Here is a 15969-nt window from a genome sequence, read left to right as displayed (position 1 = left end):
ACGGGTTATACACTTGAACCTTCCTCAAGAATCACTCTATTATCTTAAATGTTTGTTATGTAAGCCATATATGGTTAAGCGCCTTAACAGCTATGTACAAACTAAGCGCATTTCTAGGTATATTGTTAACGACTAGTTACACGCTGAATGACTAGAATAACAATTCTAGAATAGCGCTAAGACATTTAAGTTTGGCGTTCCGACTCAGTTATGCAGTTTGACTTTCGGACGGTTAAATTAAGCTTAAACCATGGCGTCTACAGTTAAAACTAAACTATGTATGCTTTTCAGTTTAAAGTTTAGAGTATATCGGGTGGAACAGAACGAAGGACTTTCCTCTTGGGGTTCAATGTCCTAATACTAGTACAAATTACCTACAATGAAAATTAAATCTTAATGAAATGGAATAGAGTGTCTTTTATTTTGTTTCGTTCGATTTTAAAACAATAAAATTCAACTCTATTTTCTAATACGGTTGATTCAAATTCGATTGCCAATTTTTCTTGTATGGTGGGCCGCTAGATAGAGGTTAAGCAAACGGGTAGGTAATTACCTAATTGTTTAGTTTAGGCTTCATACGTACCATATTTCTCACTTACTAATCACGTTAATATTTCTAACCGTTTGTGAGATACAGACAGTTTGTATAACATTGGTGCAAAAATCTGCATATTTCAACCATAGCATGTATGTAAAACCATAAATGTAAAGTCAAGTTAATGACAAGTGGCAATTTAAAATGTAAATAACATTGTAGTGGTAGGGTTGTCACTCATCATCATCATCATCTCAGCCATAAGACGTCCACTGCTGAACATAGGCCTCCCCCTTGGACCTCCACTCGTACCGGTTGGAAGCGATCCGCATCCAGCGTCTTCCGGCGGCCTTAACAAGGTCGTCCGTCCATCTTGTGGGTTGTCACTGATATATAAAAATATTTCAGTGTAATAATTTTGTACCCTGTATAATCTATCTATCTAACACCTTTAAATGAGCAATTCTTGTTTATTTATATATACCTACATTTCGGGGATCTCGGGAACGGCTCGGCTTCAACGATTTCGATGAAATTTGCTATATGGTGGTTTTCGGGGGCGATATATCGATCTAGCTAGGTCTTATCTCTGAGAAAACGCACATTTTTGAGTTTTTTATATGTGTTTGGTGGTTTATATAACACAGATCAAAATTATTAAGTTTTTCCAGGTCCGGTAGTGAGCCAAGAAGCCATCGAGGGCCGCAACACCTCACTACACTGCGACACCTCACTCGAGACATCCACAGACGAGCTCATGCTACTCGTATGGTACAAGAATGAGGTACCAATTTACAGGTATGTGTTAAAAATAAGTGCTAGCACTGTTTTAGAGTAGAGTATGCAGGTTAGAGCAAACGGAACAAGACCGCGCAAAAGGCCACCTATCCTTTACTTAAGACTCCACTGTCCGTCTGTCCGTCCGTCTGTCACCAGGCTGACCGAAAGAAAGAAAGACGAACCGTGATAGCTAGACAGTTTTAGTTAGCTTGAGTCCGACTGGCACTTGGCCGGTTTTTTAATAAGTACTCTTCTTAATAAACTTATGAGTTATGAGTTAGAAAAATGTGACGTTATCTATGAAAAGGGACCTTATTGTCGATGGCGCTTACGCCATTATTAACGATACTCTGACGTAAATACAATGCCGCGCGACACTGTGCCGCGTAAGCGCCATCGACAATAGGGTCCCTTTTCATAGGTAATGCCCCAAATTATTTAAAATAATAACAGGAATATAAAACTAAAACTATTGAGGTAGAATATCTAATGTTTATTCGTTGTTAGTATGGGTGTACAAAATTACAAATTGTGCAAATACTTGCAGAGTATAATTATTACATACAGGTTCTTCCTTCCACGAACGTGCAGCGAAGTATAGCACAACAATATCATATTTTCCCAGCAAAGCACCTCCAGTATTTGCCTCGATCATAGAGAAATATAGTGAGAATAGAGTGCTCACTCCATACATCAGTTTTGATACCACGACTATTATTTTCGCAGTCGACATCTAGCATCGAGTAGCGGAATTATCAGTACCGCTACTTGATACTAGAATTATCTAGTGTCGCGACCACTAAAATTGTATTGAACAACAATTTACAACTAATATTAAAAGAAGGAGTTAAAATAGAGTTCCGATTAATCCATGTCGACTATGAAAATAAAAGTCGTTTTGGTACCTGAGTGCAGGCTCTATGTATTTTTTTCTCTATGCCTCGACGAAAACCGGCGGGCCTGAAATACGAGTCAGGCCATTCTTTACTTTCCGGAGTGTGCAGTAATGTACAATACAAACAATTTATTGGACACGGCGTAAAGAAAATGAGACGCGAAAAATGTGTATACTTACTTGAAATGATGTTTATTTGAACATCTCAGGGCTTAATGTAACTTGTGTGACGATACTCTTGAGAAATGGAAATGGGTATGCCTTGAAGTGAATTTCTCGACAAAATGTTATCCATCTTCATTTATTTTGAGTGTACCTATGGCATTTCTTGCAAGTAATTTTAAGAAAGCCTTTTGATGGTTGAATAAATCCCTTTTTTGTAAACACAGAAAATACATTAAGGAAATTAACACTACAATTAAACTAATATTCTTAATAGTACAAAAAGCTAAAATAATTGTAGGCTATTAATAATGCCAGGAAAAACGAATTCATTGCATGAATATTTTAGTAAACAAACATTAATATTTTATGAACAATTTCATACCTAATCATCAGAACAACATAACTATACCTATATCAAACCCTCTTTATTTTACGATTGCATGCTTACTTACAAAGCTAGGGTTACACCAAGATAAGTCTGCAACGATTTTGATAGCAGTGCAAGTGTTGTGTTAAATGTCAAACCTCTATGAAATTATGACACATAAATAACACTTGCACGCATTAGCAATGCTGGTGTAGTCTGAATTCGATCGGTTTTAGTCATCTTTATCTTTTCACAACTTTAGAAGTAAGTAGGTATTTATTTTCACCGAACCTCAGTAGTAAGTGGGCTAAATTGATCTATTTAAAGACCTTTCTTTACCCACTTCCGCCATTCCTGAGATCTGGAAGCCATCGAGCCGACAACCAATCTGTATCGGAGCTTTTCTTTATTTCTCATACGTCGAAGTATTTCTTTCACTTCTTTTACACTCACGGACAAATAAAATGGAAGTCCAATATTTTTTTCAAAAAATTTTTTATAAAAAAATGTGTACATAAACATGATTCTATCTTCCATACCATTGTCAATGTTAACATCATCAATATCATCGTATTTCTAGAATAGACTTATTTACCTTTCGTAAGAATACCTACATAAAAAGCCTTAGCCAAAATGCACGGTTATTATATGTGTAAGTAAATAATTAATCTTTATACTTAGAATGAAACAATAGAATTAAACTTTGAGCTTATTTATAACATCAGTCTTATTTTTACCCGACTGGTGATGAACAGGTAACGTTTTATTAAAAAACATACATGTATGCACTCGATAAATGTATGTTTCTTAATAATATGCCTAGTAGTAGAACGGTAAAACATCATTATAAATGTATGATAGCTTTAAAACTTCATATTTTGTTTAATTTTAGTTTTAATTGGATATTTTAGTTACACTTTACACCTAGTAATAGTATTTCATTTATAATATTACTATAAATGAAATCTCTCTGGCTTATTCATTTATTAAAATTGTTTTTTTACCAGCCCATTTTCATTGCCCCGCAGTGTACGCTCAAGTTATCTTTGATCTCGTCGCTTGACACCGCCCTAAGTAGTTTATAGCCGCCAGACCTGATGGTGAAACCCGTATTATTGAGATATATGTAAACGCGAAACACGTTTTTTACAGGTTATCTTGGACACTATATAATTAAATTGTTTTTTAGAAAGACTTAAATTTGCTGTACCCTTTTTTTAAACTAAAACTAACATAACGAGAATACGTTTCTGCCATATCCAGTTTTGCCAAAATCGTTTTTTAATTATTCCTAAAATAACAAAAAAAATGCTATAGTTGTCAGTAATTGGTTTTTGAAAAAAAACTATTTTTGCTAAATGTTGTGCCATATCTGCATTTTGCTATAGGATAATTACACTCTTTCATCAGAAAATCATCACAAAAGTGTGACATATCCAAAACGTTTGTGTCATATCATACATTGTACGTTTAGCATCTACTCATCAAAAACGGATATAGCAATATTATAAATGCTTTTATTTTATGATTACCACTATATTTACAATATTATGTGCCTAAATGATAAATAAGTTCAATATTTCCTAAATGTAAAACTTTTCGAAAAAAAATGTTTTTTTGCTTCTTTTCGCTCTCCTGTAAACCAATGTAAGTGGCGTATGGCACAAACGTATTCTCACCCGACGATAAAATAAATCTGTAATGAATTAGAAGAATGTTTTGCTATTTTCATTTGTCGTTAATGGAATGTTCGACAAGTTTACAATACAAATACAAATACCTACTCTTTATTGCACACCTTAATAAAAGAAAATAGAAAACCAAGCAGAGGTAAACAACAGGTAGGCTGGGTAAGTTTAATAGCACTATTGAAGGGTACCTATGGTTTTTACGACTTAAATAGGGAAGCTATTAACTATAGTTCGCTTTTTTAACCTTAGAAAGAACTAGCAAGAAGGTAAGCGATCTTAACATGTCTTTTAATTGAGAAACGCTTTTTAAAAATCAAAAACGATTACTTATGAAAGCAGAAGAATATAAATGATCGTATTAGATTCATCATAACTGTTACATATTTGCCGTGACTTATTTTTAAAATGTGTTTTTCAATTAAAAGACACATCAAGATGGTTTATACCTTATTTCTAATGCTAAAAAAAACGAACTATAGACTACTAAAAACTAAGGATATTTTTTAATATACCATCGTAATAAAAAATCTGAATTAAGTTGATATAAGTAGCCTCTGATGGCAAAACCCATATCACTGAGATATATGCCTACAAACAATCGCGAAACGAGTTTAAACGAGTTTCTCAGGTTCATGTTAATATTCCAGCATAATTAAGTTGATAAGCTAAAGGACTAACGGTTGTTGAACTCTAAAGGGGCCCACTGATTATTATTCCGCCGGACGATATCAGCCGGTCAGTTGTTCGGAGTTGTCAAATTTTTGTTCTAACTGACAGGCCGATATCGTCCGGCGGCCTGTTAGTCAGTGGTCGGCTTAAGGATAAGTTTGCGGCAGTTCTTATATGAGATAGTAGAAATTATGTTATATCTATTGCATACTTATCGTGGTCATTAAAGGCACCAAAGATTTAAAGTAGAATTATCTAATAACCGTTGAAAAAATACCTAAAGCCTCCTCCACACCCGTGCGCGAATCGCGGCGCGAAGCCGCGAACGCGAGTGTGGCGTCGATTTTCGCAGACAGCGAAATCGACTCCACACTCGCGTTCGCGGCTTCGCCCGTGATTCACGCGCATAGTCTGGAGGGGGCTTTTTACTCGTGCAGTCGCCATCGCGTTCAATACCTGAACACGCACTCTAACGCCTTGACAATAGAGGCGTGTTCAGATATTTGTGAGCGCCTTGGCCGCTCCGATATATCTGATCGTGACTGTACATACTTTCACGTACCTAAGTACACCTAAGGACATATTTAGGTATACACATACAGTGTGAAAAGATAAGTCGGGCCCTGGAGGGAAACTACCTTAAATCCTTAAGCTGGCTCATTTTACTTAAAGGAGACATTCCTTTATTTTTAAAAAGACACAAAACTACATTCAACGATTTTTTAAACTCACTTGCCTCGCCCGGGACTCGAACCAACTAAAAATTCCAAAAATAAACACTCGCAATTTTATTCTACTATATACTAGTCGATACAGTTAATGTTAATGATAACAATTCTCCCAGAAACATTAGGCCTTACACTCGTCTGTCGTATAAAATATCCATAAAATGTAATATTTAGTACTCAAGATTTTTTTAGACAAACCGAAGAAAAAAGAAAAATCTTTAAATGCAGTTTTGTTTCTTTTTAAAAATAAAGGTATATCTCCTTTAAGTAAAATGAGCCAGCTTAAAGATTTAAGGTAGTTTCCCTCCAGGGCCCGACTTATCTTTCCATACTGTATATTCTTTAATGCTTACTTTCGTGAATCGACACAGCGGCTGGATACAATAAGGCGTGACGTCACGTCTGACGTGGGTTATCGTAATGAGGCTAGTTTAGAAAAGATTTATGAAAAAAACCGGGCAAGTGCGAGTCGGACTCGCGCACGAAGGGTTCCGTACCATAATGCAAAAAAAACTGAAAAAAATTAAAAAAAAAAGGTCACCCATTCAAGTACTGACCACGCCCGGCTTTGCTTAACTTTGGTCAAAAATCACGTTTGTTGTATGGGAGCCCCACTTAAATCTTTATTTTATTCTGTTTTTAGTATTTGTTGTTATAGCGGCAACAGAAATACATCATCTGTGAAAATTTCAACTGTCTAGCTATCACGGTTCGTAAGATACAGCGCTGGTGACAGACAGACGGACAGACGGACGGACGGACGGACAGCGAAGTCTTAGTAATAGGGTCCCGTTTTACCCTTTGGGTACGGAACCCTAAAAAATAGGCATATGTAGAATAATAGATCCTTTACGTCAATCTCAAATAATTCTAGTTTGGCAAGCCAGTTTTGTATATTTGAATAATTTTTAAGAAAAAAAAACCGACTTCTATGACCTTGACCTGGGGGCCGGTGAAAGATTATTGTAGATGGTACACTATGTAGAAAAGGAGGTAAAACCACCCACTTTTCTACTAGCATTTCGCTTCTGTAATGGTCGTAGTTCTAGCCTAACCTAACCCACTTCTCTGATAGCAGTTCGGTTCTGTGAGGATCGCAGTTCAAACCTAACCTAACCCACTTAACGGCGCATGCGGTGCGGTGTACGGGGGTTTAAGCGGGAGGGGCTAGTAAGATTGGCATCATCATACTTATATACTTACACATTTTATGGTAGGTAATCATAGTGGTTTATTTAGTTAAGGTATCATAGTGGTTTTCCGGGTCAAGGTCCGGGTCCGAGTCCGGGTCTGAGTCCGGGTCCGAGTCCGGGTCCGAGCCCGGGTTCGAGGTCCGGGTCCGGGTCCGAACCGGATCCGGGTATGAGTCCGGTTCTGGGTCCGAGTCCGGGACCCAGTCCAAGTCAAAATCGAAATTCGTAATCACCAAATGTGTACTATGCGTTGTTGAAGAGTTCTATTCTGGTCATCATCAGCAGTTCCATTTCATCAAATGCGATAGTTTTTAATGTAAATGCTTGATTTTATGATGAAAATACAAAAAAAATCTATGCGTATGCCTTTAATATTTGAGGAGTTCCCTCGATTCCTTATGGATCCCATCATCAGAACTCGAGCTTGACAAAAATGTGGCTTAAAAACTTAACTTGCTTAACAAACATAACGAAGAGGAAAAATCGCCAAACGTGAACTATGCGTCGTTGAAGAGTTCTGTTCTGATCATCATCAGCAGTTCCACTTCATCAAATGCGACAGTTTTTAATGAAAATGCTTAATTTTCTGAGGTAAATACAAAAATCTCTATACGCATGCCTTTAATATTTGAGGAGTTCCCTCGATTCCTTATGGATCCCATCATCAGAACTCGAGCTTGACAAAAATGTGCATTAAAAACTTAACTTGCTTAACAAACATAACGAAGAGGAAAAATCTCGAAACGTGAACTATGCGTCGTTGAAGAGTTCTGTTCTGATCATCATCAGCAGTTCCACTTTATCAAATGCGACAGTTTTTAATGAAAATGCTTAATTTTCTGATGTAAATACAAAAATCTCTATACGCATGCCTTTAAGATTTGAGGAGTTCTCTCGATTCCTCATGGATCCCATCATCAGAACTCGAGCTTGACAAAAATGTGCATTAAAAACTGAACTTGCTTAACAAACATAACGAATAGGACAAATCGCCAACCGTGAACTATGCGTCGTTGAGGAGTTCCGTTCTGATCATCATCAGCAGTTCCACTTCATCAAATGTCACTCTTTTGGATGTATATGCTTGATTTGATGATAAAAACCCAAAAATCACTATATGTATGCCTTTAAGATTTGAGGAGTTCCCTCGATTCCTCATGGAACCCATCATCAGAACTGGGTTTTGACAGAAACGGGACCAATCTGTATGCATATACATTCAATCAAAAAAATAATTTTCAAAATCGGTCCAGTAATGACGGAGATATGGAGTAACAAACATAAAAAATAAAAAAAATAAAAAACATACAACCGAATTGATAACCTCCTCCTTTGGGATTTGGAAGTCGGTTAAAAATGCAGGTGCCAAGAGTCGAAGTCAAATTCAAACGTTTGTTGAGTTTCGCGCGTTTTTATAGTCTTCTTCTTCCTCGCGTTATCCCAGCATTTCGCCACGGCTCATGAGAGCCTGGGGTCCGTTTGACAACTAATCCCATGATTTGACGTAGGCACTAGTTTTTACGAAAGCGACTACCATCTGACCTTCCAACCCAGAGGGTAAACTAGGCCTTATTGGGATTAGTCCGGTTTCCTCACGATGTTTTCCTTCACCGAAAAGCGACTGGTAAATATCAAATTATATTTCGTACATAAGTTCCGAATAACTGATTGGTACGAGCCGGGGTTTGAACCCGCGACCTCCAGATTGCAAGTCGCTCGCTCTCACCGCTAGGCCACCAGCGCGTTTTTATAATAACATTGATTATATGCTGTGTAGGTATGTACATTGTACATTTGCTTTAACTTTGTTATATCAGTAAGTTAGTCATTAATTTTAGATTGTGTTACAATTTTCAACTGTTTCATAAGTATTGTTCATGAATAAAATCATCTTAATAACAAAACTTCCGTGAGACACAGACATATTAAATATATTAAAAACGGGTCACTCACGTATTTTAAGTCGAAAAACGCTCGACATGTTTCACTCCGTACCGAGGAGTGTCATCAGGATCATCAGCTTGCGTTTACGGTGACGGTGTAATAAAATCATCATTTAAAAGTCAATTCTACCAGTCAACATGAAAAAAGAACTCAAATGAACAAAATATGAATTTTGTCATTTGTGTGGATAAAAGTCAACTTTCTCATCAGTTTTTGAAAAGATCCGTCACCTATAATACTGGGCACCAAGCATAACAGCAGTAATAGCGAGTTTGCTACACACGAGAATATTTCTAACAATTAATTTAATTGTATATTATTATACAGCGTGTGTATTCCATACGGGCGTATATTTTAATAACGATTAGTATAGGACCTAAGGAGCTTAATTACATTGTTTTTTTTTTAGGAGATAAGATTTTTTTTTCATACATATTAATTGAGCACGCAATGTATTGCGTCCACATCAATTAACGTACCTAGCTAATTGTCATATGATATGACGTTTATCACGTCAGTGTTTATTAATTTAAGTAACAAAATAAACCATTGGTGTTAATGTGTAATTATTGTAATTCATTGCAAATTCGGATCTCTGCCATCCCGTGCGGGAAACGGCGGATATTATTCAATAAAAGACGAAAATAATTACTCATTACTTTATTGCATAGGTTTCTTAACTAATCACGTCGATTTACCCGCATTAGGTACTCGTTTTCTACGTGACGACCACGCAGTTCCATGCAAGTGATGCAGCGACGGTAAACAGACTCTCTTACACTTCTCTGGTGCTGCTCTCCGGGTGCAATGAGAAATATTGCAAAATGTTTTCTTCTACTCGTCCAGGCAGACGGTCATTATTTTGCTCTCCAATTGTTCTTCCAATGATGGGTAGACCATCTCGAATACGCTGAAGAGCATTGACTATTACTCGTGAGTTTCGCGGAGTTCGCCTGTTCGGAAATCGCTCACTGTACAACTCTAAAGCTCTTCGGCCGCATTGTTGAGCTTCGCCGTAAATCAAAATCATATCAGCGAGTTCATTAGGAGGAAAATTAGACGGTCGCGACATTTTCAACAATTATTTTTATCACTGACGGCAACATGACAAATTATGTCAGGAAAACATTTTTTTTATCAACCTAAAATAAAAAGTTTTTATCTCTACTTCATACCTAAATTTAAATCAAAAAGTCAATTAGACAATTACTGGACTCCTTCGATGTTTATGTTGTAGTTTTATTCTAATCAAACCTTTCCGTTAACTTAAGGTTGAGGAGTAATAATGTTATCAAAACCGATAATGACATAAAGTGCTGACAAGCAACGTCAGTCGTTTATTGATAAATGCGGGTTTCTATGCAGTTAAATACGTGAATTTATCAGAAATCTACTTCACAATTACTACTTGTTTGTAAAATAATGATGGATAAACTAATACTTAAGTACTTAGTTTAATAGTGAAATGAAAATTCAACAGTCGTATTAGCAGGATAACTAACGTAATTTTCACTGCCACGTATCAGGCGTACAGTAAGTAATAATTACACCTTAGCGATTGCTGCAAAATAATAATTTACTTAAGGCCATGATTATTCCGATCATGCTTCTTTAATTTAGGGTTTGTCTCAAAAATACATAAAAAGAAAGTAAACAAACACTTAATTTGACGTAGCAAGTAGTTAATTACTTGTCATGTCAAATTAAGGTGGACGGCGTACAATGCTGCTCGGTAGGATTAAAAAAATTAATTACACCTAATTAATAACACTATTTAATAAAATGATTACCTTATACGATTTGTATGACCAGATAGTATAACTGGATACATTATACGCCCGTATGGAATACACACACTGTATTGTGATTATGAGTCCTCGTTACTCGAAATAAATGAATGTTAATTTTTAATAAAATTGTTTCTTCATCAATATTATGTTCTGAAAAAGGTTATAATAATCATAATAATTAATTTCCCAATGGAACCGGAACCGGGCGTCAGACCGTTAACATCTCCTGAAGATGCCTCGTAGAGAGGCGAAACACGTGTCGAGTATTGTTCTTTTGGTGGTGGTTTGAATATTTATTGGCGTATTTATTTTTGCGGTAGGAGGGTGGGAAGATTAATTGCATGTAAAAAATACGCAAGTAAGTATAAAGGGTTAGCACTGACTGACTAGCAAGTCATCTTTTCGCGGATTAGCGAAGTAATATTTTTGCTTTTAATCTTTACGGCCTGTTATGCGTAGCGGGGCGTAATAATATAGACTATATACTTAGATACTACACAAAGAAGCGCGCTAAAATGTCCGACACAATCTTATCGGTAAGGCCATAAAACGTATCATATCCGCGTAAGGCAGAACTGGGCGCAAGCTGTGCGCGGCAGGCGGAAAATTAAAGCCATACGAGTACATTGCGTTCGACCAAAAGTTGGAATGAAAGGCCTTGATTTGCCGCACCTTGAGCCCAGTTCGCGGCCTAAAAGCGTTTTAACAGATATCTGGGCTAGCTTTGCTCGGAAAATATATAAAAACCCAAAAATGCGTGGTTTCCCAGAAATAGGACCTAGCTAGATTGATTTTTCGCCCCCAAAATACCCCCAGAAATTTTCATCGAAATCGGTAGAGTTTCCGAGAAGCGGGAAATATATAAATAAATAAATATACAAGAATTGCTCGTTTAAAGGTATGAGATAAGGAAAACTATTGTAATTATAATCTGTGGCCAAGAACAGAGAACATTTTCTGTATTTTCCGCGCTGTGTTCTACAAGAATTGCAAATTGCCTAAAGTAAGTAAAACTGTTTAATGCCTCGTTTACAACATAATAAATCTTTAAAACTTTCGCGTTTTTAACACATATAAGTAAATATTAACTCACAATAGACGGGTCTATCGCGAATTTATTTTATTACCTACCTTATTGCCCGGACAATCAGTTAGCCGCGACCACGACCAGTAAAACCTCTATCGAAACGTCGCTAAATAAAGGTAATAAAATAAACTCGCGATAGACCCGTCTATAAATGTTAGTTAAATAAATCTTGTTCGACAAAAAGCTATTCTGATGAGCGATGAAATAATAATAAACTGTCGTCTGACGTAATGTCGCCGAGGACACTTACCCATTTTAAATATTCCAGAAGCGAATTAAGCTCAAAGGAAGTTTAAAGCCTTTGATGCTTAGCTTCCTTTACATTAGGTGGGACTAGGTACCTATTCTGATGCAGGCTACATTTTGCAGCGCGGCGTTGCTAGAGTTAGCCCAAGAAAAGTCTGAAACAATTTTGATGCCGCACTGCGTACGCTATCGAAATAGTTGCAGATTTATCTTGATCTAAAGGTGACAGTCCATTTCTAACGACAGCAGCACTACCATTCATCTTTCTAGGGAATTTGACAGTACGGTCAGAAATGGAATAACGACTAACGACTTCACTGCTGCTCTAAATGCCAAAACTGTCCGGATTTATTGACATTTGTCAGCAGAAATGTGAGAAATGTCACGCTGCAATACTACTACAACAGCAGCAATGCAGTCGTGCTACAACAGGAAACGTCAAATATGTGATTTCATCACATTTGTATTAAATTTGCGCCTGCAATAGGGTATTTCACTGTTAAAATAAATTATTTTAAATAAAGTACTAAAGATTAATAGACAAACGTAGACAGCAGTTATTTTTAGACACAATTTCTATTTCAAACCCCGTATAAAACTATAAAGAGTAGGTAATTTGATTGTGACGTCACATGCTAGTGTTTCATATAAATTCCATACTAGCAAAATCGTTTTGACAGTTTGAAAAAAGAAACTGATGTGACTACGTAGTCAAATACCGTTGGCAGCAATGTCACGCCGTAATATTAGCAGCGCTGGTACAGTTTGAATCCGAATGGCACCTTTAGCACTCTAATCCATCGCAGATTGAGGTAGGACCCTTTTTATGCCAGGCGACGGGGTGAAGTGAATTAAAAATTGCGTGTGTAATAAATGCGTTGCGGGTACGGCGATTAAGAATTAAAAAGAGTTAAATGACAGTAAGTAATTTTAAAAAAATATTGGGAATTAGGCGATTCAGATCATAATCGAATGGGACGGTATTCCCTCGTAGATTAGGTCCCTCCCAAATAGGTTGCGGACTATATAAAAACTGTGGTTTTAATTTTATCTTCAATCGGTTTGCGTATAAACGTATAATATGTTGTTGCAATCGGGATTCTCAACTAATGAACTGTTTTGTATGTGCTTGAATGGGGCACTGCACTGGCTGCATAGAATTGGATCCGGTGCGCTCATTAAGGATTTCAATAATGGAATCCTTAATGGGTCGTACCTACACCTCATACCTATAAAGACAAATTTTTTAACTGATCTTATCCTCTGAGTGGAGTGGTATTTCTTTATATTAATTTCTGTGATTAAAAAATTACATCTAGGTATGCGTACTAGCTGTCGTCGGGAGTAACAACTTTTATTTTGAAATCTGTCTTTATACTACACTATTGGATTGATAATGGGTCTTTTTATGTGCCTAAGTGGGTTGCGAATTCGTTTTTTATTCATAACTCATTTGACTATGACTTAACAAAGAAAAAGAAAGAGCTTATTCTCGATGAGCCAGTAACGCTAACCCAGCTAGAAAAAATCACATCGTATTTCCATTCTTCTTCTTCTTCCTCGCGTTGTCCCGGCATTTTGCCACGGCTCATGGGAGCCTGGGGTCCGCTTGGCAACTAATCCCAGGAATTGGCGTAGGCACTGGTTTTTACGAAAGCGACATCGTATTTCCATTCTTCCTTTATATCCATTTATTTTTTGTTTCAGTTTCGACTACCGCTCCCGCTCCGAATGGTCCAACGACCTGTTCAACAGCACCGGCCGACTTAAGGCCGATCTCGACCGTCAGCCAACCGTCCTGCAAGTGTCAGCCTTGAGGGAGGACGACCAGACCTTGTATCACTGCCGGGTAGACTTCCTACAGGCTCCGACAAGGAATCTTGGAGTCAATCTTACTATAGTTGGTGAGTTGAATGCGTGAACTTTCTCAACTTTTCCTTGCGAGTAAAATGTCTTGAAACCTTTAAACGACAGTTTAATATCTCCCAAAATGTTTGACGTGATAGACAATGTTGACGAAGTTAAGAAGATTTGTAATTTTTTAAGAGCCAACAGGAGTGGTCATTTCTCCATACAAACGTACTCCTCGTTTTCCTCCGTGGTTTTTGAAGCTAGAGCAATGATTTTTTCAACACAGATTAATATTGTCAATATCTGTGTCGGACCGTTTTGCTTTTTTTGATATTTTTGTTTTTTAAGGCGCTAGAGCCGTTCAAAAATGGCCTAATTGACTATGCCGCAATGAGAGGCGTGGCATTCAAAACTAATATCAATTAGCCAAAAAAGCAAAACGGTCCGACACAGATAATTTCATAATCATTTAGATTTCCAAATTTGGTTACGATCGGTTAAGTTTTGGAGGAGGAAACAGAGGAGTACGAAACCTCGATTTTTGAGATTTTTACGCAGGATTTTTCGCCTTGTCCTTATCGCACTACTTTTAGGTGCCGCTTCCGTTAGCGAGACGGGTATATTTACCTAAAATATTTAAAACTCAGCTCCTGTTTCGTCTTAAGTCTTGCTTACTGACCTCGTATATGTCCGGCCGCCATTCGCATTCGGCTAGTTTTGGCCAATAAACCTAATCTAGTCCGAAGCTTAGGTTCTAGCATAGAGCGGCTGAAGCTGAAATCATTTTTAAGAGTAGGTACCTATTTGGACGAACAATTGATTTTATTTTTAATTAAACAGATTGAAAAACAAAATATTGTGGCAGATGTACGTTTAAAGTAGTGTGAAATAAAAAACCCTTCATAATGCTACTTATTTTCTTGTAGTAGTAGTTTTCCTTTACCTTTTTGAGGCTGTTCGCTTACAAGTTCACAAAAGATCATAATTCAGAAATAAGTACGAATGTATTTTCAAAAATATATTCCGGCTCCCAAAATATCCCCTTTGTAAAACTTATGCTGCAATGTTGAAATATTATAACTTTAACGTGTTCTTAGTCTGCTAATAGTTACTCAAGTATGAATCACAGCAGCAGCATACATAAAATGTGTACAAGCTATACATAACACTGCTCAAGAACATATGAAATATGAATAAAACTTAAACTTTATGATCCATGGCATGAATGAGCAAGAGCTCCTGGAATATACCAGACAAATAAATCAGTTGTTTTGGCGATAACGAAGTGTATTTTATGTAACAGTTACCGCCAAGGATTCTTTTTTTTTTTAATATGATGTTATGCTGTTTGGCCGCGCCTGGGGCCAGTTACAGCTTATGCTGTGAGTGGGGTCAGTGCCTGAAGGGCCGCGGCGCTGCCCCAAGGATTCTTAGATCTCGGCCACATCAGTTTTTATATAAAGAAGCCCACTGATTACCAGTCCGCCGGACGATATCAGCCTGTCAGTTGTTCAGTTCGGAGCTGTCTGTGAAAATTTTGCGTTTCACTAACAGGCCAATATCGTCCGACGAACCTAAAGTGTAGGAAATAGATTTGATTTTGCGTTGTTTCAAAATTTTACGAAATTAAGGAAAAGCGACTCTGTTCCAATTGAATGCGATTTATATTTCATCGAACTGAAGAAGTACTATAGGTAGGGCCTTGGGCCTAAGCATGTTATTAAGTATTCGCTCCGTGCATCACTGTAGCGCCGCCACCGCCCTATAGTTCGTTTTTTTTAGCATTAGAAAGAACTTGCAATATGGTAAGCGATCTTTGACATGTCTTTTAATTGAAAAACGCTTTTTAAATATCAAAAACTATTACTTATGAAAGCAGAAGAATATAAATGATCGTATTAGATTCATAATAATTGTTAGGTACATATTTGCCGTAACTTATTTTTAAAATGTGTTTTTCAATTAAAAGACACATCAAGATTGTTTACCTTATTTCTAATGCTAAAAAAAACGAACTATAGTGAGTGT

At 36.9% G+C, this 15969-nt stretch overlaps 1 protein-coding gene across 1 annotated transcript in view; it reads left to right on the top strand.

The window, feature by feature from the left end:
• LOC134673420 (hemicentin-1-like) overlaps window positions 1–15969 on the top strand; it is a 235410-nt gene that overhangs the window by 159479 nt on the left and 59962 nt on the right. Inside the window, exons 3-4 of the mRNA XM_063531406.1 lie at window positions 1207–1333; window positions 13798–13994. Coding sequence (XP_063387476.1) covers window positions 1207–1333; window positions 13798–13994 — 324 coding nt within the window. The remainder of the gene's footprint in view (window positions 1–1206; window positions 1334–13797; window positions 13995–15969) is intronic.

This window comes from Cydia fagiglandana, chromosome 18 (assembly GCF_963556715.1).
Source record: "Cydia fagiglandana chromosome 18, ilCydFagi1.1, whole genome shotgun sequence".
NCBI classification, from domain to species: domain Eukaryota; kingdom Metazoa; phylum Arthropoda; class Insecta; order Lepidoptera; family Tortricidae; genus Cydia; species Cydia fagiglandana.
The sequence above is the reverse complement of the archived record's forward strand: the minus strand, read 5'-3'. Positions and strand labels throughout refer to the sequence as shown.